The following is a 22584-nucleotide window of genomic DNA, read 5'->3' as shown; positions in this document are numbered from 1 at the left end:
CTTCGTGGCCTTTTCTGAGTGCCAGTAGCATCTTTCCTCTGCTACCTTTCATCGGCTTGATCTCCTGCGTTGGATAACTTCGGTGGTTTATTTTAAAACCATTGTTTGAACTTTCTCTACATGTTAGGCGAAGAATACACAAAATGAACATTAGCATTTCAGCGGGGTTCTCTTATTTCTGTTTTATCGAAGCCGACTTGATAAGAGAGGCTCAATGACTTGGCTAATTAACAAGGAGTGCACCAGGACCGGGACACGAGTCGTTCCCAAGACAAGCAATAGTCCCTGTCCTTCCTACTCATGAAAGGGTTAACCTAGCATTTCCTTGCCGCGGTCGGGTCACTGCTCTCTCGGCTCCGCGAATCAAAAGCGGCCGGGCTAGGGAAGCTTGTCCTGTGAGGGATTCCGTAGAGGCACTCCCTCCGCAGCTCGAGTCCCGGGCAAACATGGCGGCCCCCGCGTCAGGGCCGGCTTGGAGTCCAGGCGCTGCAGAAGGGGAGGAGGAGACGATTCTCTATGACTTGTTGGTCAACACCGAGTGGCCACCGGAGACTGAAGTACAGGTGAAGCAGGCCCGTCTACAGCAGCGGCCGACTTGGCGCGGTCGCGGGTGCTTCGTGCGCAGAGCCACGTAGCAGGGGCCACGTAGGGGAGTGGAGCCGGCTGGGTGGGGGACAAGGGTCATATGACTTGTGCGGTCGCCCTGGCAATAACACCTTGGGCTGGCGGGGGTCTGGGGCTCCTAAGGTAGGGTGGTGTGGTGGTCCTTGAGATTCCTCCTGGGCTCGGAATTCGGTTGTTGGGGGCTGGAACTTCGTGCTCTGGGGAGCGTACGATCCCAGTCTGGTGGTTAGTTTCGCTCTCTGTATTCGGAGGGGCGGGCACAGCGCTGGACTCGAGGGTCCTTTCTCCTGTCTGGACTCTCGGTGGTCCGTCCTTGCGGTCTGGCTCACACTCAGCTGCGGTGGGAGAATTTTCCAGGACCTTGCAGTCTTGAGCATGCAGAGCGCGGAATCTGAGCCTTTACCGTTACACGGGGCTGGATCGCGCCAGTTCTTGTGTGTTTCAATAAAAGAGCATTTAATAAGCGTGTGCGTGTCCTTTCGTTCGCCTCCGTGTCCCATATGCTGTGCTAGGTGTCGAGGATACAGAGATGAATATGCTTTCGTGGAGCTTCTCGTTTAGAAGAGAAAATCATAATCTAACATTTTATGGCTATAGTTAGCGATGTGAGCAAAATACCACTGAAGTGAAGAGGAAAGAGCTACTGGCTGGGATTGGGATCCCTGCTAGAAAAGGGTTATAGAGGTTGATAATTTATGGACTGGATCTTGGGAGTATCAGTTTTTTGGTCCTGAGGGCCTCCTGTGTCTGTGGTGAAGAGTAGAACCACACATCCATGTTTATTCAACAGATATTTATTGAGTTTTTAATGCATGCCAGTTACTATTTTAGACCCAGAGGAAGCAGCCAGATCGAAAAGAATCTTTATTAAAGATTATGTAGTCCAGTCCATACAAATTCTCTTACATTTTTTTCTGAGTGTTTCTGTACTGGAGAAACGACCTATTTTTCAGCCCAAAGTTTGTATTTTTTTCCTCTTTAGCCTCATTCCCACTGCTGTTTGTGCTTATCTTGAATAATGGATTTGTAGACGGGTAGGGATCTGCATATATTACTGTTTAATTTCAAATATTTGTCTTAATGTGAATATTTTTTGGGTTATGCAGCTAGGAAACTGTTGCTGCTGCAGCTGATTAGATAAGTTTCCCCTCCTTAATAATCATTAGTTAATTGCAATAATGTTTCAGGATGCTTACCATAAATTGATTTAAAAAAGTAACCACAGAGTTAACTAACTTTGAAACCCTTAGACTTTGTGTGTGTGTGTGTGTGTGTGTGTGTGTGTGTGTGTTGGAGGTGGAGGAGTTCTATTGATTTCTGCATTATATTGATTTCGACTATTAAACTATAGGCTCTTGGAGGGCAGTTACATCTGATTCATCTTTGTATCTCTCCCCAGGCCAAATTGTGTCTTGCATGAATCTGACGATCAATTCATGTTTGTTGAGTGAAATTACTTTTCTGTGTGTGTTTTTTAAAAAAATCTTATCTACACTTCGTGTATGTCCATTGAGCTTTTCTTGACAGCACTTGAGTGCATCTTATGAAGTGCCTAGTGTCATGAACCTACCCACAGTGTGTTCAGTCTGTACTCATGGAATGGAATTATTTAATATAGCAATTACATATCTGTGTATGCTTTGTTAGTAACATTGTCTGTATGGGTATGCAACAGATAGTCAATTAATTTGCATTGGAAATATGACTGATTTTTCTGTGAGCAAAACTTAAAGCCCCAATAGAGTGTGCCGAAGTGGCAACCAGTATGGTCTTTGCCCTTGAATTCTCTTGTCTTTGGATTGGTATTTGATTTGGAAATAGTTTCCAGTTTCAATCCTTGTTCTTTCCTGCAAGGTTAGTCCTGATGTGTGCTGTAGCTCTTCCGTGCTCACTTTACTCCTATTGTCCCCTGTCCTGACTTTCTTTTATTTTTGAGACAGGGTCTCACTTTGTCACCCAGGCTGGATTGCAGGGGCGTGATCACTGCTCACTGTAGCTTCAACCTCTCAGGTCATCTCAACCTCCCAAGTAGCTGGGACCATAAGCATACGTGGCCATGCCTTTTTTGTAGAGATGAGGTTTTGCCATGTTGCTCATGCTGGTCTGGAACTCCTGGGTTCAAGTAATTGGCCCACCTTGGTGTCCTGAAGTGCTGGGATTACAGGTGTGAGCCACTGCACCTAAACATTCAGTATTGAAATAGTTTTAAGATACTGCTCCCTGTGCCCAAAGCTCTGAGTATTAGTAAGGAAAAATAAGTTTACATATTATATAAGTAATACTAGTCTAATACAAGAAAATTCAAAGAATTTTTTGTTTTGAATTCCAGCCTAGAGGCAACCGAAAACATGGTGCATCCTTTATCATCACGAAAGCAATTCGAGGTAAATATAGCTTATTTCTCTACATGTGATGATATAGTTAACAGTTAAAATGTGTTCTTTAGACTTCTGATGTGGAGCTTAATGAAAGTAGCATGTTATTTGAGTTTAATTTTGTATATATTTATATATATACACACATATGTATGTATATGCATATGTATAAACATGCAAGTTTTTTTTTTTTTTTTTGAGACGGAGTTTCGCTCTTGTTACCCAGGCTGGAGTGCAATGGCGCGATCTCAGCTCACCGCCACCTCCACCTCCTGGGCTCAGGCAATTCTCTTGCCTCAGCCTCCTGAGTAGCTGGGATTACAGGCACGCGCCACCACGCCCAGCTAGTTTTTTGTATTTTTAGTAGAGACGGGGTTTCACCATGTTGACCAGGATGGTCTTGATCTCTTGACCTTGTGATCCACCCGCCTCGGCCTCCCAAAGTGCTGGGATTACAGGCTTGAGCCACTGCACCCTGCCTAAACATGCAAGTTTTTAATGCAGCTTAGAGCTAAAGTATATAGCATTGGTTTAACCATTATGGATGTATTCTAGAACAGGGGTCCCCAATCCTGGGCCATGGACTGGTACCAGACACAGCAGGAGGTGATTGGTGGGTGAGTGGGCATTACCTCCTGAGCTCCACTGTCAGGTAAGTTGCAGCGTTAGATTATCACAGAAGCAAGAACCCTGTTGTGAACTGCATTTGTAAGGGGTCTAGGTTGCTTGGAAAAATGGTCTTCCACAAAACTGGTCCCTGGTGCCAAAAAGGTTGGGGACCGCTATTCTAGAAGGAATGAAGGTCAAAGCCAGTATGAGTCTCAGAGAGTCTGTGGATGTTGAAGGTGAAAATACAGTGAGAGACTATTTTAAGTGGTTTATGTGATGTTTCAGATACATCTCATCAGAGATACTCAAATTAGAAATTTGGTAAGCCAGGGTATTCATTTAACTCCTGACAGATTTTACATATGAACTAACAAGAGTCTGAGAAGGGACTGAGCACTAGGTTCAGTGAGCTGGTGCCATGAGGGCTTTACCATATTAATGAATGGAGTCCTTTTATCAGACTGGAAGGTAGGTGCTGTTAGTCCTTCATGTTTTCAGATGAGAAAACTTGCCCAAGGTAATTCATTTGGAATTTGACAAGCAGGTCTTTCTGGCTCCAAAGTTCATCCTTACACCAGTGAATTGAAGTTCCTTATATATAGAAAATTCATTTTCACAGAAGTTGAGTGCTTGAAATTAACTATAATTTTCTCATTATACTTTTATCTTCTGATAAAATTATAGTTAATTATGGTTAATTTTATTCTTCTAATACAGGAAGCACTAGCATATTCAGTTTTCAAATGACAAATGCTTCTAAATTTTGAGAATTTAGAAAATGTGTACAAGTAATAAAAATTCATTGTAGAAAACATAGACACTGTAGATAACTACAAATTAGAAAAAAATTTGTCCTCATCTTATCGCCCAGAGATAATTTGTTAATCTTTAGATCTTTTTCCACATATATATATATATATATATATATATATATATATATATATACCTAACTAAATACACAGGTACACACATACATACACATTTAAAATAAGATAATATGAAGCATTGTTTTTTAATAGTGTGTTAGTAGTTTTGTTTTCCAATGGCTTTCCCATTTTAGGTATTATTATTCTTAAAATCTTTGCTATACAGTGTAAAATAGTATCTTGTTTTAATTTTTATACAGATATTTTGTTTTTTAAAGGGTGATTATTATAATTTCTAGTCCATGGTTTCATGAAAGCTTCTTAGGTTCTATTTAACAACTCAAACTGCTTTTATTTCTGGTACAGTTAGGAAATACTTGAAACTTTTGAATAACACACAAACTTGGAATTTAATGTAAACAAATATATGACCCTAAATGTTATAGTTTGTATTAGTTTATATTTAGTCTCTCATTTTAAGAGTTGTGTTCTTTTATGTTTTTTTTAAATGACTCAATTCTGCAGTATATTTTAAATTTATTATCCGTAAATCTAATTTGAAAATGATTCTCAAAGAACAATTGATTTATATTTGGCTTTGCCATTTTTTTTTTTATTACAGATCGTTTATTATTTTTACGCCAATACATCTGGTACAGGTGAGTCTTCAGTTCTTCAGAGAAAGAGTATGAATGTCAAATACAAACAATATTATTCTATTTATGATTTGTATTCATAATTGAATTCTAGATCATGATAAAGTTGCTGACATTCGGGCAAACTCACTATAAAATAGACATTTTAAACATTTAGGTATAATCTGACAAGATATCTCAGTAGACTTAGGGTAGTTTTTATTCCCTTAGTTACTATTAAGAATGTCTCATGACGATTTCGCCTTCCTCTGATGAGGGTTCTCAGGCTTATGTTGAATGTCCATGTGAAGCGTCTGCAATTTGCATACATTTTAAAAAGCATTTTTGTTTTTACTGTCACATTATCTCTCTTATGGTTAATATTCAACTGCTGTGTATCAGAGAAGGTTCTTTAGGTTTCAGTTCTTGTATACATTTTAATTCCTAGGGTGTTAAGTATATTTTCAGGCATGATGCTGATTTTCAGCTTTAGAAAGAACAAGGAAATATTATGACAAAAAAGTTATAAATTCTGCCTTTAGATACATGTGTAGGAATTGTTTTATAGAATTATTTACGTAGATCGCATTTTCCTTGAGGTTTTCTTGTCTTAAAGTTCCAGAGATAATATAGTTCCATAAAAGAGACCTTTGGCTCTTCTCTAGGACTTGCTCCAATGTTTTCCTGCTTTTACTCTATGTATGTGTGTGTCTGTGTACATATATACATATGTATGTGTGCATATTTACATTTCTATACTTAATTATATCTTTTTTTTTTTTTTTTTGTGGGTGTGGGATATGTTAGGATAGAGAGATGAGTAGGAAGAGAGAGTGGAAGGAGACAATAGGAATATGGGAGGTGGGCTGTGTTTTCTGACCTCACTGGGCGACAGCTTGTTAGTCCTGAACATGCTTCGATAAGGTGGTAAGCTTGTCTTGTTCAGGTTGTTGCTTAATAATTCTTTTTGTTATCTATTGAAAAGGAGGACTCACAAAGTTAACTCTGATACAAGCCTTGTCCTGTGTGTGAGGACCTTATGATCAGGCATCATAAGTAATTGTCTTTTTGTCTCCCTTCCTCCTGAGAAACCTTTTTCCTTGAATTGGCTGTGCTGATCATTGTACAGTTTGTAAATGCACCATTGAGTGACGAATCTTTCTTATGATACGTTACTTTCAAAAAGATTACAGTTCAATTTGTCCTCTTGGGTTTATGGCAATTAAACCCAAAGGTTTTGGGGTTAATATTTGCCTCAAGTGGCTTTTACTTCTTTTTTCTTTCTTCGGCTTTTTCTTCTTTTTTCTTTCTTCGGCTTTTTCTTCTTTTTTTAAAAAAGGTCCTTTCCTTTTAATTATGAAATACAAACATGCTGTGAATTATCAACAGTATAATAAACCTGCTTCAGCTAGCCCTTTTTCTTTTTATGGAAAATATTATACCTTAAATCCTTTTCCAGTCTTTTTCCTTTCCCTTCTCTTCTAGAGGAAATTATCATCCCTATATAGTTAGTATTTACAGGCATGTTTCATATCTTCATTATATTTTCGTAACTGTCTTTGATATTATTTTGTGATTTAAAAATGAGCATAAATATGCCACATGTATATTACCAATATTTATTATATATATATTTTTTTTTAAAGAGAGAGTCTAATTGTGTTATTTAGGCTGGAGTACAGTGGCTGTTCACAGGCAAAATCTTGGTACATTCTGTCTTTAAACTCCTGTGTTCAAATAATCCTCCTGCCTCAGCCTCCCATGTAGCTTAGACTGTAGGCACATACCTCCGTTCCCGGCCACTAACATTTTGAAATCTTATTTTGTGTTTTCTGATTTCCATAATGTATTTTTTTCCTAGTTTTCTTTGATGGAATCATTTATTCTTCTTTTCCATCTGTTTACTTGATTTCTTCAGGTATCATTCCTCTAATTTGCTGCATCTACTCACTCACTCATAGTAGGTAGTTTTGTGTATTTTGCGAATGGTTTTATTTTGAACTAAAGCTTGTTCTTGCATCACGAGTAAAGTGATATTGCAGTCTGATCTTACATGTGGTCCAGACGTAGGCTTTTATTTTTTTGTAGATTTTATTCCCATCCTCCACAGAACCATAGTTCCAGGCAGAGAAGAGAGTCTTTAGTCTCCCTGGGCCTATGGTGAGGTGTTTCTAGTTCTTTCAATAACTTGGTGCAGTCATTTGAGCATCCTGGCATTCCGGGTCCTGTCCTCTCTTTGCTTTAGTAACTCATTTCGTATCCTGTGTGCTAAGTCCTGTTTTTGGTTCTTGTCTCTCTTTCCCTCCGTTCTCAATTCTAGCTTTCAGCGACTTTTTCATTTCTAGTACTTGGAAATTTCTCTTTCTTTCTTGTGAGTTTAACTCTGTGCTAAAATTTGTTTTTGTTACAATTGAACCGGAGTTTCTAGGTGGTTAGAGCAGGAAGGGTTGGTGTAAGTTATTGGTACTCTAGATATTATTGGTATGCTAGATGTCTTTTTCCTGGGAAATACATACATTTATACCTTTGAACACCACTATGTTTTTTGGAAATAAAATATATATGGTCAGATTTCAGCTACCAAATAGTAACTTTTGGTTTTGGGTTTGCTAATATTCAAATTTTATATTCTAATGGAAAAAATCCATGTCTCTCTCTCTAAGTGTATGTGTTATTTATTTGTTTACTTATATATAATTTTTATGATTAGATTTTAAGTTAACTAATGTGTTGTGATTTCAGCCCTGCACCTTTTTTGCTGCCCGATGGACTGGTTCGCTTGGTTAATAAACAGATAAACTGGCATTTGGCACTTGCAAGGTAAGGAAGTATAAAATTCATATGTTTTTCTATCTGGATTAGCTTTTACATTTCAGTATGGATGTTAATTTTGAAGTCCTTATGGCTTTCAGTCTTGATTTTTGTTGTATGTAAATGTCTTTGTTGCATATGATTAGTATTGTTTAAACATGTTAATTCATGCTGTATTAAACTATTTCGTATGCTTTTGTACCTCTACTCTCATCTAATTGTAAGGTCAAAAGATGGATAATTAAAGCATGTGAACAAATTTAAAAATGATTTTAACCTATTAAATAATTCTATCTGTGTTGAAAGCTGCTACAGATATTCATAATAGATATTTCCCTCCTCTTTCTTCTCCATGAAAGCAATGGAAAGCTTTTGGCTGCTGTTCAAGATCAGTGTGTGGAAATCAGGTAATTGTTAATATTATTCATATTCAAGATTTCCTTTGAGAAATGTTTTTTACTCTATAAATGGGAACTAAGATTTTTATAGGGGGTATATTTAAAAGGATTTTATTATTAACTCACTTAATTTTGTGAGTCTCAAACACCAACTTATGCCAGTTAAAAAATTAAGGATGCTTTCTCAGAGTTGTATGCATATCTTTCTCCTTCCCTAGATCATTCTCTTGCCTCCTAAGAAATTTTACTTTCTCAGTAAACGAGGCCTATCTTCCAGAACTCTGGAAATCACTCTTGTTTGACTATTTGCTGCTACATCAGCTAAACAGACATTCAGGAAGGTGTAAAAAAGTAGGGATGTTTTTGCTCTATTGGTACAAAACGGTAGATTGAATATAGGTGTGCAAAAGACTAAGGTTACATATTACTTGAGACTGGATTATGCTGTCTGTCCTCATGAGACATTCAGTGGTATTATATACACATCTAAAAGACACATCTCTAAGCTGGACTTTTCAGGTGTTTTATTTTTAAACAGCTTATCAGTTATAAAAGAGCTATCAACAACAACTAAGAAAAATAAGTTCATTCTTTGGGAATTGTTATTGGGAAAATCATATGGAAGAGGAAATACATTTACTGTTCATTAAGTGGAAGTGGACCATCATAAAGGTCTTCATTATTATCTTCACATTGAGTGGGCTGAGGAGGAGGAGGAAGAAGGGAGAGGTGGTCTTGCTGTCTCAGAGTAGCAGAGATAGAAGAAAATCCACATAAACATGGACCTGCACAGTTGAAACCTGTGTTGTTTAGGAGTCAATTGTAGTAATTCCATAATAATTCATTGAGTGCTAATAGCAAAATTTAATCCCTTTAAACTGGGTATTATTTTCCTTCTTCATAAATTAGACAACAGGTTTCTTGATATCTGTATGTATCTGTGATTATTTCCTTGGGATAAATTTATTGAAATAGAATTGTTAGATCAAATGCTATGGACATGAAGGTTTTGGATAATGTTATTCAACTGTTTTCCAGAGGGTTTACCAGTTTTCATTTTTAAACATGTTTATAATAATTATACTACTTGGTATCTATTTCAGGATCACAGATTTAAAATAGGTTATTGATTTAAATATGGTGATCTATTAAGGCTCTTTGATTTCTTAAAATAAGACTTTTTTTTCCCTAAGTGATCAAACTTCTTGAGATGATACAGACCACTGTTTCTTAATTAGGATTGATATGCCCAGCAAAAAAATATTTTTGCTTGGGCCACATCCCAGATTTCCTGATTCAGAACCTTTGGGGATTGGGACCAGGCATCTCTATTGTATGAAAGACCATGGTAAATTCACTTAAGCTGTGTCACTATATTCCATATTTATATATATAAATAGTTTCATACAGTGTAGCTCCGTATCTGATGCAATAAGAAGGTTGGAACAAAATATTGTCACTGACAAAAGGGTCGTAATTGAGGCACAGAACTGTCTCTGAGAGGAGAAGTGATTTAGTGTTTTATATAGAGGCTGTCCAGTCCACAGTATCTGGTATTTTATAGTTCTATACAATGTTATGATAAAACTTTTGCCTCGATTTTGCACGTTTTACAGGTCTGCAAAAGATGATTTTACATCCATAATTGGGAAATGTCAAGGTAAGAGTTTACAAATATTTAAAAAATGAAAATTTCAAATCTCCAATGGTTTATAATGTTTCTTAAGAATTAGAATATGTATTAACTATTTATTAACAAGGATTATCATGACTTAAAATAATAAAAAAGCATAACTGCTTTTTTTTAACTGTCTTAAATATTTTGCTTGAAAATGGTTCGTTTTGATGAGATTTGGAAACTGTTTTAAAAAGGTCTAAGCCAGTTTTGAATGAAATATTTTTAACTGTCAGTAGTCTTTTATTTTGGATTAAATGCAGAAAGAAATATTAAGGTGTAAGTCAAGAGTTGATCAGATACAGACTAGTAAAAAGGGGTAGAATTTGGTCATTCTTTTATATATTCAGCAAAAATTTACTGACTGTAATTTATGTGTATGTGCTGTTTTGCTGGGTGCCTGAGGTATGATTGTGAGCAAAAAGACCTGGTCCTTCATCTCATGAAGCATATAGATGCTCAAATGTATAATTATAAACTTTTTCAAATCTATTTAAGTAAATACTAAGTCCTATGAGATTTCTTAACCAGGGTGTGAGATGAAATGGCTAAGAAAGAAAAATGACTTTTGGAAAGCAACTTTAAGAATGGTTGGTCTGGACACAGTGGCTCATGCCTGTAATTCCAGCACTCTGGGAGGCTGAGGTGGGTGGATCACTTGAGGTCAGGAGTTTGAGACCAGCCTGGCCGAAGTGGTGAAACCCTGTCTCTATTAAAAATACAAAAATTAGCCAGGTATGGTGGCGCATGCCTGTAATTCCATCTACTCGGGAGGCTGAGGCAGGAGAGTCGCTTGCACCTGGGAGATGGATATTGCAGTGAGCCGAGATTATGCCATTGCACTCCAGCCTGGGTGACAGAGCGAGACTCCATCTCAAAAAAAAAAAAAAAAAGAATGAGTAGAAGGTAGAAGATGGGGAGTGTTTCAGTATTCAGGAGCAGTGTATGAAAAGGCAGAATGAACCTTACGGGAGAAAAAGAGGTATTAGATAAATACATCTATTATCTATGTTTTATTTAGAACCTGCAGTTCTGTCTGTCTGATCTTGGATTAGTTTAACAGTGTGATCGTACAAAGTATAATGATGGTAATCATGGTCATTGTGTTGATAACAAACATGTATAGTGTTCTTACTGTGTGCCTGGCTCTGTATTCAGGACTTTATGTGATTTTCTTGTGTATAGAAATAAAGCAGTATAAATATTTTATCTTAAAAGTGTTAGGATAAAATATATATTTGACATTGATAAGAGGGCAAGGAGATTGGAGGCATTCATAGTTTTCAGAGCTACAATGTGGTAATTTCTGTAAGGGAGGAGGGGAATACAGAAGATTCCCCTACTCTCTCATGGAAATGCTGTTCTTTTGTTTTTATTTTTTGAGATAGGGCCTCACTCTGTTGCCAGGCTGGAGTGCAGTGCTGTGATCATGGTTTCCTGATCTTCCTGCCTCAGCCTCCTGAGGAGCTGAGACCACAGGCATGCACCAGTACGTCCGGCTAACTTTTTATTATTTTTAAATTTTTTGTAGAGATGGGAGTCTTGCCTTGTTGCCGAGACTGGCCTCAAACTCCTGCAGTCCTCCTGCCTTAGCCTCCCAAAGTGCTAGGATTATGGGTGTGAGTCACTGTGCCCGGCCTTTAAGAGAGAGATGACAAATAATTCATTGTAATTGTACTAAGTGACATGATGGCAAAGAGTCACTTTTAACTTAAGTTTATGAAGCCTTGGGAGTCGTTTATTTATTTATATATTAACTGAAAAAAATTTTTTTTTTTTGAGACAGGGTCTCAATCTTTCACTCAGGCTGGAGTGCAGTGACATGATCGTGACTCACTGCAGCCTCAACTTCCTGGGCTCAGGTGATCCCCCCACCTAAGTTTCCCAGGTATCTGGCACTGCAGCTATTTTTAAAAATTTTTTATAGATACGGGGGTTTGCCATGTTGCCCAGTCTGGTCTTGCACTCATGGGTTCAAGTGATCCTCCCACCTTGGCCTCCCAAAGTGCTCGACATTACAGGTGCGAGCCGTGGTGCTCAACCTGTTGAAATAGCTCTTTTCTTCCACTTGTGTACTTCTGCCATCATAGGCTTAGTTTAGGCTCTTGACATTTTTACTTGGTTTCTTGCAACAGTCTGCTGACAAGGTTTTCTTTTGTATGCCCTTTAGTAATCCACACTTTATACTCCTTGACAAATTGATCATTTGAAAAAAAAAAAAAAAGGACTGGGTGTAGTTTGTCATGGCTGTAATATCTAAGGCATCATGAGTACTTAGGAGATGTTAAGCTATTGTTACAATTACTGATATTATGATTCTGCCTAAAATCTGTCGGTTGTTTGCTGTTGACTGGAATACAGTTCATGTTTTCTAACTTAGGATAAAAGACTTTTCACAGTCAGCCTGTCTATCCTGTGAGAGTTCCCTGCCATATGTCTTATGTTCTAGTACAAAACAGTGAACAATTTTCTAACCCCATTGTGTTCTTCATGCCTTGGTATAGATAGTTTCTTTTGCTCAGAAGCTCCTACTTGTATATTGAATTAATTACTCCTGTATATTCAGGCGTGCCCAAACTACGGCCCGCGGGCCGCATGCGGCCACCTGAGGCCATTTATCCAGCCCCCCCGCTGCACTTCAGGAAGAGGCATCTCTTTCATTGGTGGTCAGTGAGAGGAGCACAGTATGTGGCGGCCCTCCAATGGTCTGAGGGACAGTGAACTGGCCCCCTGTGTAATAAGTTTGGGGACGCCTGGTTTAGATGAAGTATCAGCTCTCCTCCCTGTGTTCATTCCCACCATTTGTACATCTTCATGTTTCCCAGCAACTGCTTGTGCCTATATCACAACACTTAGCTATTCTGCTTTCTTTTTTTATTTATTTATGTACATTTTTTGAGATGAAGTCTTGCTCTGTCACACAGGTTGGAGTGCAGTGGTGCGATCTCGGCTCACTGAAACCTCTACCTCCTGTATTCAAGTGATTCCCTTGCCTCAGCCTCCTAAGTAGCTGGGATTACAGGTGTGTGCCACCACACCCAACTATTTTTTGTATTTTTAGTAAAGATGGGGTTTCACTGTGTTGGCCAGGCTGGTCTCAAACTCCTGACCTCAGGTGATCCATGTGCCTTGCCTCCCAAAGTGCTGGGATTATAGGCGTGAACCACCACACCTTGCCTGCTTTCATTTTTAAATGGTTGATTTGCTTGACTGATTCCCAGTTAGATTGTAAATTGTTTGACTTTAGGGCTTATATCTTATCCAACATAAAAAATATTTTTTTTCGTGCCTAGCATGGTACCTGACACACTGTAGGCACATAGTATTTGACCCTATCAAGTGGGTAATGGTACTTGGGAGCTGTTCAAATGCTTTTTATGGATGAATGAATTTACTAACAAAGTATGTTTGCCTATTTCTTGCTTAGCTTTAGAAATTTTCAAGAGTATGTATATGTATTATATATGGTACTGTCTATATAATATATGTTATAGTGATCCATATATAAATTTGTGGATAATTGTCATGGCATTAATATTTTTTATTCCTTATGTATACATGTACATACCTAGCAAGAATAGAGCAATAAGGGTGGATAGGAAGACATGTTTGCCAGCTGGGCACGGTGGCTCACTCCTGTAATCCCAGTACTTTGGGAGGCTGAAGTGGGTGGATCATGAGGTCAGGAGATTGAGATAATCCTGGCTAACATGGTGAACCTCCATGTTTACTAAAAAAAAGTATAAAGAATTAGCCGAGTATAGTGGTGGGCTAATTTTAGTCCCAGCTACTCAGGAGGCTGAAGCAGAATTGCTTGAATCTGGGAGGTGGAGGTTGCAGTGAGCAGAGATTGTGCCACTGCCCTCCAGCCTGTGTGACAGAGGGACTCTCCTCCAAAGGAAAAAAAAAAAGACCTGTATGCCTAACCCTTTCGGGAGTACTAGAAGGGGCGATAGTGTGTAAGTGTGAATATCTGAAGCTTGGGGCTCTAGCCCTTTTTGAATATACATTTTATAGTTTCATCACCAGTGCTTATTAGAGTAGATCAGGACTTCCTTAAATAATGTATAAAGGTCAAGAAGTGTTGAGAAGAATAATTTGGGGGGGCGGTATTCAGTTGCCATTTTCCCAGTGCAGCCCTTTCATTGGGTGAGGGCTTGGGCGGCCTAAGATAGGTTTCTGAGGAGCATGCTTAGAATGTTGGAGTGATTCAGATATACAGGGTTCTTTTGAGCTTTAGCATTAGACACCTGCTCCTAACCAGTAAGTAAACTGAGAAATCTACAAATTAACATGAAAATGGGAAGCTTTACCCTTCTGTATTTTATACAAATTATAATATTTGTCAGAGTTTTTAGCGTGTACAGTTAATGTGGCAGCAAGGATAAGAAAATAATACTTTGAGAGCTAATGTTTTATTTTGTTGGCTTCTGAATGTGTGAATTTATGACCTTAATTCTGCATTAATGGCTTCTTTCCATTTCGTATAATGTGAGGTGATGATCATTTCCTTGTTATCTGACTCATCTTTATGGGAATAACTCCCATATGCCAAATGATATTTCATGTGTGTGCCTGGAGAAAAGGAGCCAGATTGTTGTTAATGCATTTTTGAAACTACATATTGCAGATTCTACCAACTGAAATAGGAGCTATTTGGTTCTACTCTGATATTTTTCAATTATTGTTTTATAAAATACCTGCCATTTGAGTGTTTTAAATGTGGATTGTAACTTGTTTTGGCTCTGTGATTCAGTTTTCTCTTTCTACTTGAATAATGACCTAAAAATAGCACATGAAATTAGCGTTTTTAAAAAGAGTTGTACTATGTTGTTAATCAACAGTTTTTTTCGTATTTTTGATTTTGAGATACCATAAATGCGAGTTTCCTAATTGTACGTGGCAACTTGCCTGCAACAGGTATGGTGAGGTCCCATCAACTCTTCAGAGGCTGGCTGGGCACTCTGACAGCCTGAGCTTCTACTGGTTGCCTCTGGCTTCCAGCAGTCTCATGAATTTACTATTAGATGCCATGCAAATATGATTTTCTCTGTATGTGTTAACATGAAAAAGGTTGGGAAGGATAGACTATTTGAAACACCTGGACTTTTTTTGTTTTGTTTTGTTTTGTTTCGAGACAGAGTCTGGCTCTGTCACCCAGGCTGCACCCTTTACCTTCTGGGTTCAAGTGATTATCCTACCTTAGCTTCCCCAGTAGTTGGGATTATAGGCGCCTGCCACCATGCCTGGCTAACTTTGTATTTTTAGTAGAGTCAGGGTTTCACCGTGTTGGTCAGGCTGGTCTCAAACTCCTGACTTCAAATGATCCACCTGCCTTGGCCTCCCAGAGTGCTAGAATTATAGGTGTGAGCCACCACACCCAGTTGAAACACCCAGACTTGAAATGAAGCATTTTGTTCCAGAACTGTGATTCAGGATCCTCAGATTATATGATGACTATTTTTTCTTTTTTTGTAAATTTAATTTTTTCTTGTTGAAAAAATAATACACATTCTTAGTAGAAACTTTAGAAACTAAAAATGAGCAAAAAGTAGAAAAGAAAAATAAGCTCAGCACCAAGGGATAAATACTATTTACATTTTATTATCAATTGTTTCAGATGTTTTTCTGTAACTACCTGTTACTGTAGATATATTCTATAAAAATAAAGTGTTTTATAATCTGGTTTCTTCACTTAAAGATAGGTTAAAAAAGACTTATTTTTAGGTTGAAGTTTAAGAAGCACTTTCCAGAGTATCTTTTTTGATCTGTTCTGCTGGATAGTATCTTGGATGTTGGACATAGGTCTCCTAGCTATCCAGATAATCCAGAAAATGCCTATAAACTTGATCTCTGAGCAGCAAGCAACTTGATAGTATATTTGATTCCACCAGTGAAAAAGAAATCATCATGCATTTATGCAGATAATTGTATGAGACATAGGTAGCAGATTATTGCATCTGTGTTCATGAAGGATATTGGCATCTAGATTGCTCTTTTGTAACGTCTTTCTGGTTTGGTATTGGAGTAGTGCTAGTTTTGAAAGATGAGTTGGCAAGTGTTTCATCATTTTTAAAATTTTCTGGAACAGTTTGTGTAGAATTGAATTATTCCTTCCTTAAATGTTTGATGGAATTCACCAGTGAAACTGGGAGTTTTCTTGTAAGCAGGTTTTTAATTAAATTAATCAGTTTAAAATTTTTAGTTTAATTAAAATAGATCAACAAGGCTTTGTGAAATTTCAGTTTCCTCTTATTTTTGTTTTTTTTTTTTTTTTTTTTTTGGAATTTTTTCCTAAACTGTAGAACTTACTGGCTTAATGTTTATAATATTTTCTATTACCCTTCTATTGTCTGTAGGCTCTGTACTGATGTTCACTCTATCAGTTTTCAGATTTGTACTTGGTATTTTTCTCTTTTCTCTTAAATCAGGCAGGCGAGACTTTTATGCATTAAATATTCTTAAAGAAAAAAATGGGTTTTATGGATTTCTTTTTTTTTGCTTACTTTGATTTTTGCCCTTATTAGTTTCTTTCTTCTGCATACAGGATTTAATTTGCTCTCATTTTTCTAGATGGAAGGTGGAAATTTAGATCACTGATTTCAAACTTTTTTTGTAAATAAACATTTAAGCATTTAAGCCTATTCTAATGTAAGCGTCTTTTTGTTAATTACATCTAATTTAATTCTGTTGTGGCCGGAGAACATATACAACATGATTTTAACCTTTTTCGTTTATTGAGACTTGATTTATGGCCTAGCATATGATCTGTCTTATGAATATTTCACATTTAAAAGAATTTGGCTCTTGGGTATAATACAGGTATTGGATATAGTTTTTTTTTTTTTTTTTTTTTTTTTTGGCCAGTCAGTCTTGCTCTGTCACTCAGGCTGGAGTGCATGGGCATGATCTCGGCTTACTGCAACCTCCACCTCCTGGGTTCAAGCAGATCTCATGCCTCAGCCTCCCAGGTAGCTGGGATTATAGGTGTATACCACCATAACCAGCTAATTTTTGTATTTTAATAGAGATAGAGTTTTGTCTTGTTGGTCCAGCGCATCTTGAACTCCTGGCCTCAAGTGATCTGCCGCCTCAGCTTCCCAATGTGCCGGGTTTATAGGCATGAGCCACTGTGCCTGGCTGTGTCAGGTAACTTTTTAAGAAATTGTATGACAGGCCGGGCGCGGTGGCTCAAGCCTGTAATCCCAGCACTTTGGGAGGCCGAGGCAGGTGGATCACGAGGTCAAGAGTTGGAGACCATCCTGGTCAACGTGGTGAAACCCCGTCTCTACTAAAAATACAAAAAATTAGCTGGGCATGGTGGTGCGTGCCTGTAATCCCAGCTACTCAGGAGGCTGAGGCAAGAGAATTGCCTGAACCCAGGAGGCGGAGGTTGCGGTGAGCCGAGATCGTGCCATTGCACTCCAGCCTGCCTGGGTAACGAGCGAAACTCTGTCTCAAAAAAAAAAAAACATTGTATGACAAGGACAGTCTTATATTTACCTCACTTTTTCCTTTCTTTCATTTTTTTGTGTATGCATAAAATTGAATTTGCATTTGATAGTGTTTCTTTTTTTCCGGCTTGAAGAACTTGACATTTCTTATAAGGAAGGATTTTGTTTTTTTTTTTGTTTTTGTTTTTGTTTTAAATCATTATCATCCAGGTTGGAATCTAGGCTCACTGACACCTTTGTGTCTTAGGCTCCCATGCTTTGCTAGTTTTCAAAGTTTGTTGTAGAGATGGGTCTCCGTATGTTGCCCAGGCTGGTCTTGACCTCCTAGATTCAAGCAATCCTCCTACCTTGGCCTCCCAAAGTACTTGAATTACAAGCATGAGCCACCGTACCCTGCCAAGGACTGTTGATAACAAATTTTCTCAATGTTTGTTTTTGTTTTTATAAAATGTTTTATCTGAGAAAGATCTAGGTTAATCTTTTTTTTCTTCCTTTCAGCTCTTTTTTTTTTTTTTTAAGGAGTCTTACTCTGTCACCCAGGCTGGAGTGCAGTGGCGTGATCTCAACTCACTGTATCCCAGGTCTAAGTGATTCTCCTGCCTTAGCCACCTGAGCAGCTGGGACTGCAGGTGCGTGCCACTATGCCCAGCTCATTTTTGTATTTTTTAGTAGAGATGGGGTTTTACCATATTGGCCAAGCTGGTCTCAAAATCTGACCTTGTGATCCGCCTGCCTCAGCCTCCCAAAGTGCTGGGCTTACAGGCGTGAGCCACCTGCACCTGACCCTTTTAAGATGTCATTGTTTTGTTTTTGACAAGAAATTGAGAATCATTGCTATTGTTTTCTTAGATGTAAGGTGTCTTTCTTTTGTCTGTCTACTTTAAAATTTTCTCTTTATTATTGGTTGTCAGACATAGGTTATCCTGTGCTTTGATGGCTTTTGAGTTTTAGATAAACTTTAAGTTCATTAAGATACTAGATAAGTAGTTTCGTAGGTTTTTTTCAAATTTGAAAAGTTTATGGCTATTGTTTTGACCCAATTCATTTGTTTTAAAGTTGTTACGGTATCTTTTTTCATAGAGAATTTCCTCCTCCTTTCCCTCCCTCCGTCCCTCCGTTGGTCACATTTTTCTTTATAAATTCAGAGTTTCTTATCGTGTTTATGCTTTCCCTCCCTCCCTCTCTCCCTCCACCATTTGTCACTTTTTTCTTTATAATTCAGAGTTTCTTATCATATTTAGGCCTCTCTTACTATAGAGTTGTTCAGGTTTTTCTCATGTGTTCTTTTAGTGACACTACTAAACATTTACACATTTGGCTTCTCTAATGTCTTTCTGTTCCCACTCGTTTGCCCTTGCTCACTGGTTCTTGACTTGGATGTAAAGAATGTACATACGTGAGAGATTGTTCACTGAATTCAGTTTGAAAATGAGGAAACTGAGGCCATACTCAGAGTGTTCCAGGCTGAGAAAATAGCATCCACAAAAGCTCTGAGGTGGAAAAGAGCTTGGCAACTGGGCAGATTTAAGGAGCTACAGCTGATGAAATTATGAGTGGGGTATAAACTCTCTCACCATGCACCTGTCGGTTGTCAATTTGCCGGTTAACTTTTATCATCAGTGTTTTTCCGCATACTTTTCAGACAACTTCATTGACACTTGCTTTGTAAAAATCTGTTTGTTCCTTTCCCAAGACACACAGGCAACTGGAAAAAAGTCTTTATTTTCACATTGTTATGTGAAATCTTATCTTGTAATGAAAGCATATTTTTATCTGGGTCAAAACACATGCTGACTTTTTTGGAGTTACTGGTTATGACTAGAAGTACAGTAAAAACAAATCCCTTTCAGATGCAATGCAGTGCATAGAATCTATTTATCTTATCAAAATGAAATAAGAGGAAAAATCTGTTATCAGATTGCATTGTTTCCTTAGCACAAATATTTTTCAGGGCAAAATTGTCATCTTCTGGTTTTTATGTAGCATCTGTGCATCTGCCAGTTTTTTATTCTTTTGTTATCATTTTGTACCTATGTCTGCTTCAAAGTTTGATTTTTTATTTTAGCAGTCTGAAGACAGGGAAGTGATTTTTTTAAAAAAAAAATTAATTCCCACTTGCAAAAATGGCTTTTCCAGAGTGTATGCATTATTTTGTTAGGCTTTAATAAAATTCATTAGACTTATCTGTGCTGAATGACCTCTTTGGGATTTTTTTGTATACTTTTAACCTATTGATAAATAGTCAACATGAAGAAACTCATTGATGTCTGGTGTGCTTTCCCAGTGTATTTCCCAAAATATTTATTACAGAAGTAAAGGAAGTCTGAACTCTACCCATTATTCCTTTTAGGTAGATAGATGACTTCTGTTATATAGTTCACATTTCATTGGTAGTCCTGGACGGGTGGTAAACTCTACCATTACCTTGCACTGTTAATAGAGACTTTTTTCTGAGGGACGTAGATGTCACTCGTTAGTGAAATGTTAATCTCTTTGTGTTCCAGGCCTGTGAGTGGAATGTTGAATAAGACATTGTCTCTGATTTCAAGGAGCTCAGAGACTTGTGGGGCAAATAGTTATAAACAACAATATGATGTTATAAATGCTATGAAAGAGGTATGTACAGCATATTTGGTGGCACAGAGCAGCCAGTTTTCAAGAGTGTCAAGGGAGGAGGAGGTAATAACTAGACCTGGAAGGATAAGTAAGATTGGAGATAAACAGTCTAGTAGAGCAACAATATGTATAAAAGCCACGTATTTGCTCATTTGCCAGGTTATTGTGATATGAATGGGTTTTTAGGTATATGACGCAAGAATTGGTAGAAGGCAAAACTGGAAAGCCACAGTGGGGCCTTTTGTGGAGGACCTTTGAATATATGTTAGAAATAAGGCTTGGAGTTGTAAGGAAAAATGAGCACTTAGACAAAGGATTTCTCAGCAAAGTAAATTTATTCCTGTGCAGGAGGTGTCTCCTGTATGGCTAGTTGCCACGAGAGCATGCAAAACAAAGGAGAGTAGAAGTTTTTATTTTTAACGGGACTCCTACCTTTGACAGGGGTCAGCTGCACAATTTAAACTAGACCCGACTGGCTAAACATTTAAACTTTCTTAGATAAGGTGGACAAGTGTTGGGAGAGAGGGGAGAGGAGGAAGGGGTTGTTGTGGCCAATTAGAGAGCTAGTCTTTGCCCAAGTAAGGAAAGGAATTTGCGCTGGTGTTGATAATGCCACTGGTGCTGTGGCATGCCTGGCCATGTAGTAAAATCAGAAAGAAGAAAAGGAGAAGAAAGAGGGGGTGGGTACTGGGAATTAAAGAATAAAAGGTTGAGGAGGCTGTTAGAAGAGAAACTTTGCCATATCTCACATATATATTGAGGAGTTTGGACTTGACTCTGTTGGAAATGGAGAACCATTTAGTGATTTTAGTGATCTGTTTATCTTGTTATTTTAGAAATATATCATCTGATAGTAGGGAGGGAGGAATAGAAGAGAAGAGACTGATGGTGGAAGACCAGTTAGTAGGCCAAGCAAGACCTGAGCTGGGATAGTAGCAGAGGCATAGAGAGAAGACCATACATTTCTGGAGCATTTTTGAGGCAATCCTAAGGCACTGGTGAAGAGGCCGTGTATTGTGATGAAGCCTGCACTGCATGGGAAGATAGGATGCTGATGTTCTGGGTTTTGTTTTACTCTTGACTCATGGTGTCACCTTGAGGCCCTAATCATTTTGAATTCTTTCTGGGAAAGGAAGAACACTTGTCTGTCTACCTAACTCTTCAGTTCTGGGATTCCAATAACACGAAACTGAAGGAAACAAAACAAAACAATAAAAAACCTGAAATCTAACATAGATTCGAGTTTCACATCCTCTTTTTCTTCTTTTGCAATTGCTAGCCTTTCTCTCTATTGTACGGAAAATTCAGAGCAGAAAAAAATTCAGTTGTTGAGTTGTTAGAATTATTAAGGTGTTGATTATCAAAATCTTGAAATTGTGTGATTGACTCATAAGAGTTCTTGATCTACCTGCCTCTCTCTATAAGTATGTATGTATGTATGTATGTATGTATGTATATGTATATATATGTATGTATGTATATCTATTTTCTCCCTCTTTCCAATACAATGTTAGCATAGTCCCAATTTGTATCTTGGCACCTATATTTGATGTATTTAAAAGAACAAGTTGCAGTTTTTATTTTTTGGTTTTAGAGGAACTGAACTCATTGCATTGGAATAATTAATATTGTCTGCCCATTCTATATGCTGTAGATCTCTCCCAATATTATAACTATTTTGAAGTGTGTTATTCCTGGGCCTTTACTGGACCAGGGCATGCTCAGCATTCATCAGACCATGCATCAGTAGGCTTTGCTTCTAAAATAAAACCATAATTGCAGTGGTTTGTATTTCCCACTCTTAACTTGAAGTGTGTTTCTGGAAACTGCTCTTTTTTATTGAGGGAAGCATTAGTAGAGATCCTTAGGAGATGATGTAATTAATATAGTTGAATTCTTACTTTAGTTGCAGTTACTAAAAGTGTTAACTGTTTTTGTAATATATTGTTAAAAACACCTCTTGTCTTTTGATCTAGTTCCGAAAGACCCGAAACCCCAGTGGAGACGGGTAGCATGGAGTTATGATTGTACCCTGCTGGCCTATGCTGAAAGCACAGGAACTGTGAGGGTATTTGATCTCATGGGAAGTGAACTCTTTGTCATTTCCCCGGTATGTACATAGCTTAAATTGATAACATAGTTTTTTCAGTGTCATATATGTATAGGTACTTGAATGAAAGTGTGAAGAGGGGGAATAATACAGATATAAATCAGAATAATAAGCTGTGAACGTAAGATGCCCAGAATCTAGTTAGAGATCTATATACATGCAATATTTATTCCTTGTATTTTGTAATACACTATCCAGATGTGAACCACATGGTAGTAAGTAAACACTAAATATAGATACGGAAAGTTGTTATAAAGTTCCAGTGACAAAAACAAGTCAATGGGCTGTTGAAACAGGAACAACTTCAAGAGGAATTAGAACTTGTTACCCTACAGGAAGTAGAAATGGAAAAGGAGAGTGGAGAAAAAAAAGTGATAGTAGTCATTTGTATTTGTGTACTACTTTATTAAT

The 22584-nt window shown here is 37.8% G+C and overlaps 1 protein-coding gene across 3 annotated transcripts in view; it reads left to right on the top strand.

The window, feature by feature from the left end:
* The first annotated feature begins 406 nt into the window (after positions 1-406).
* NBAS (NBAS subunit of NRZ tethering complex) overlaps positions 407-22584 on the top strand; it is a 420713-nt gene continuing 398535 nt past the window's right edge. For 2 of the 3 annotated variants that reach the window (XM_074394213.1, XM_003935214.4), the window contains exons 1-7: positions 407-563; positions 2954-3008; positions 5097-5133; positions 7852-7929; positions 8280-8327; positions 9935-9978; positions 22040-22173. In XM_074394213.1, the coding sequence (XP_074250314.1) occupies positions 447-563; positions 2954-3008; positions 5097-5133; positions 7852-7929; positions 8280-8327; positions 9935-9978; positions 22040-22173 (513 nt within the window). In that variant the 5' untranslated portion in view covers positions 407-446. Of the gene's footprint in view, positions 564-2953; positions 3009-5096; positions 5134-7851; positions 7930-8279; positions 8328-9934; positions 9979-17358; positions 18077-22039; positions 22174-22584 lie in introns of those variants that run through there. The other variant, XM_074394217.1, reaches the window with a different exon arrangement.

Source organism: Saimiri boliviensis, chromosome 1 (genome assembly GCF_048565385.1).
Source record: "Saimiri boliviensis isolate mSaiBol1 chromosome 1, mSaiBol1.pri, whole genome shotgun sequence".
Classification (NCBI taxonomy): domain Eukaryota; kingdom Metazoa; phylum Chordata; class Mammalia; order Primates; family Cebidae; genus Saimiri; species Saimiri boliviensis.
This window is presented reverse-complemented; position numbering and strand designations above follow the sequence as displayed.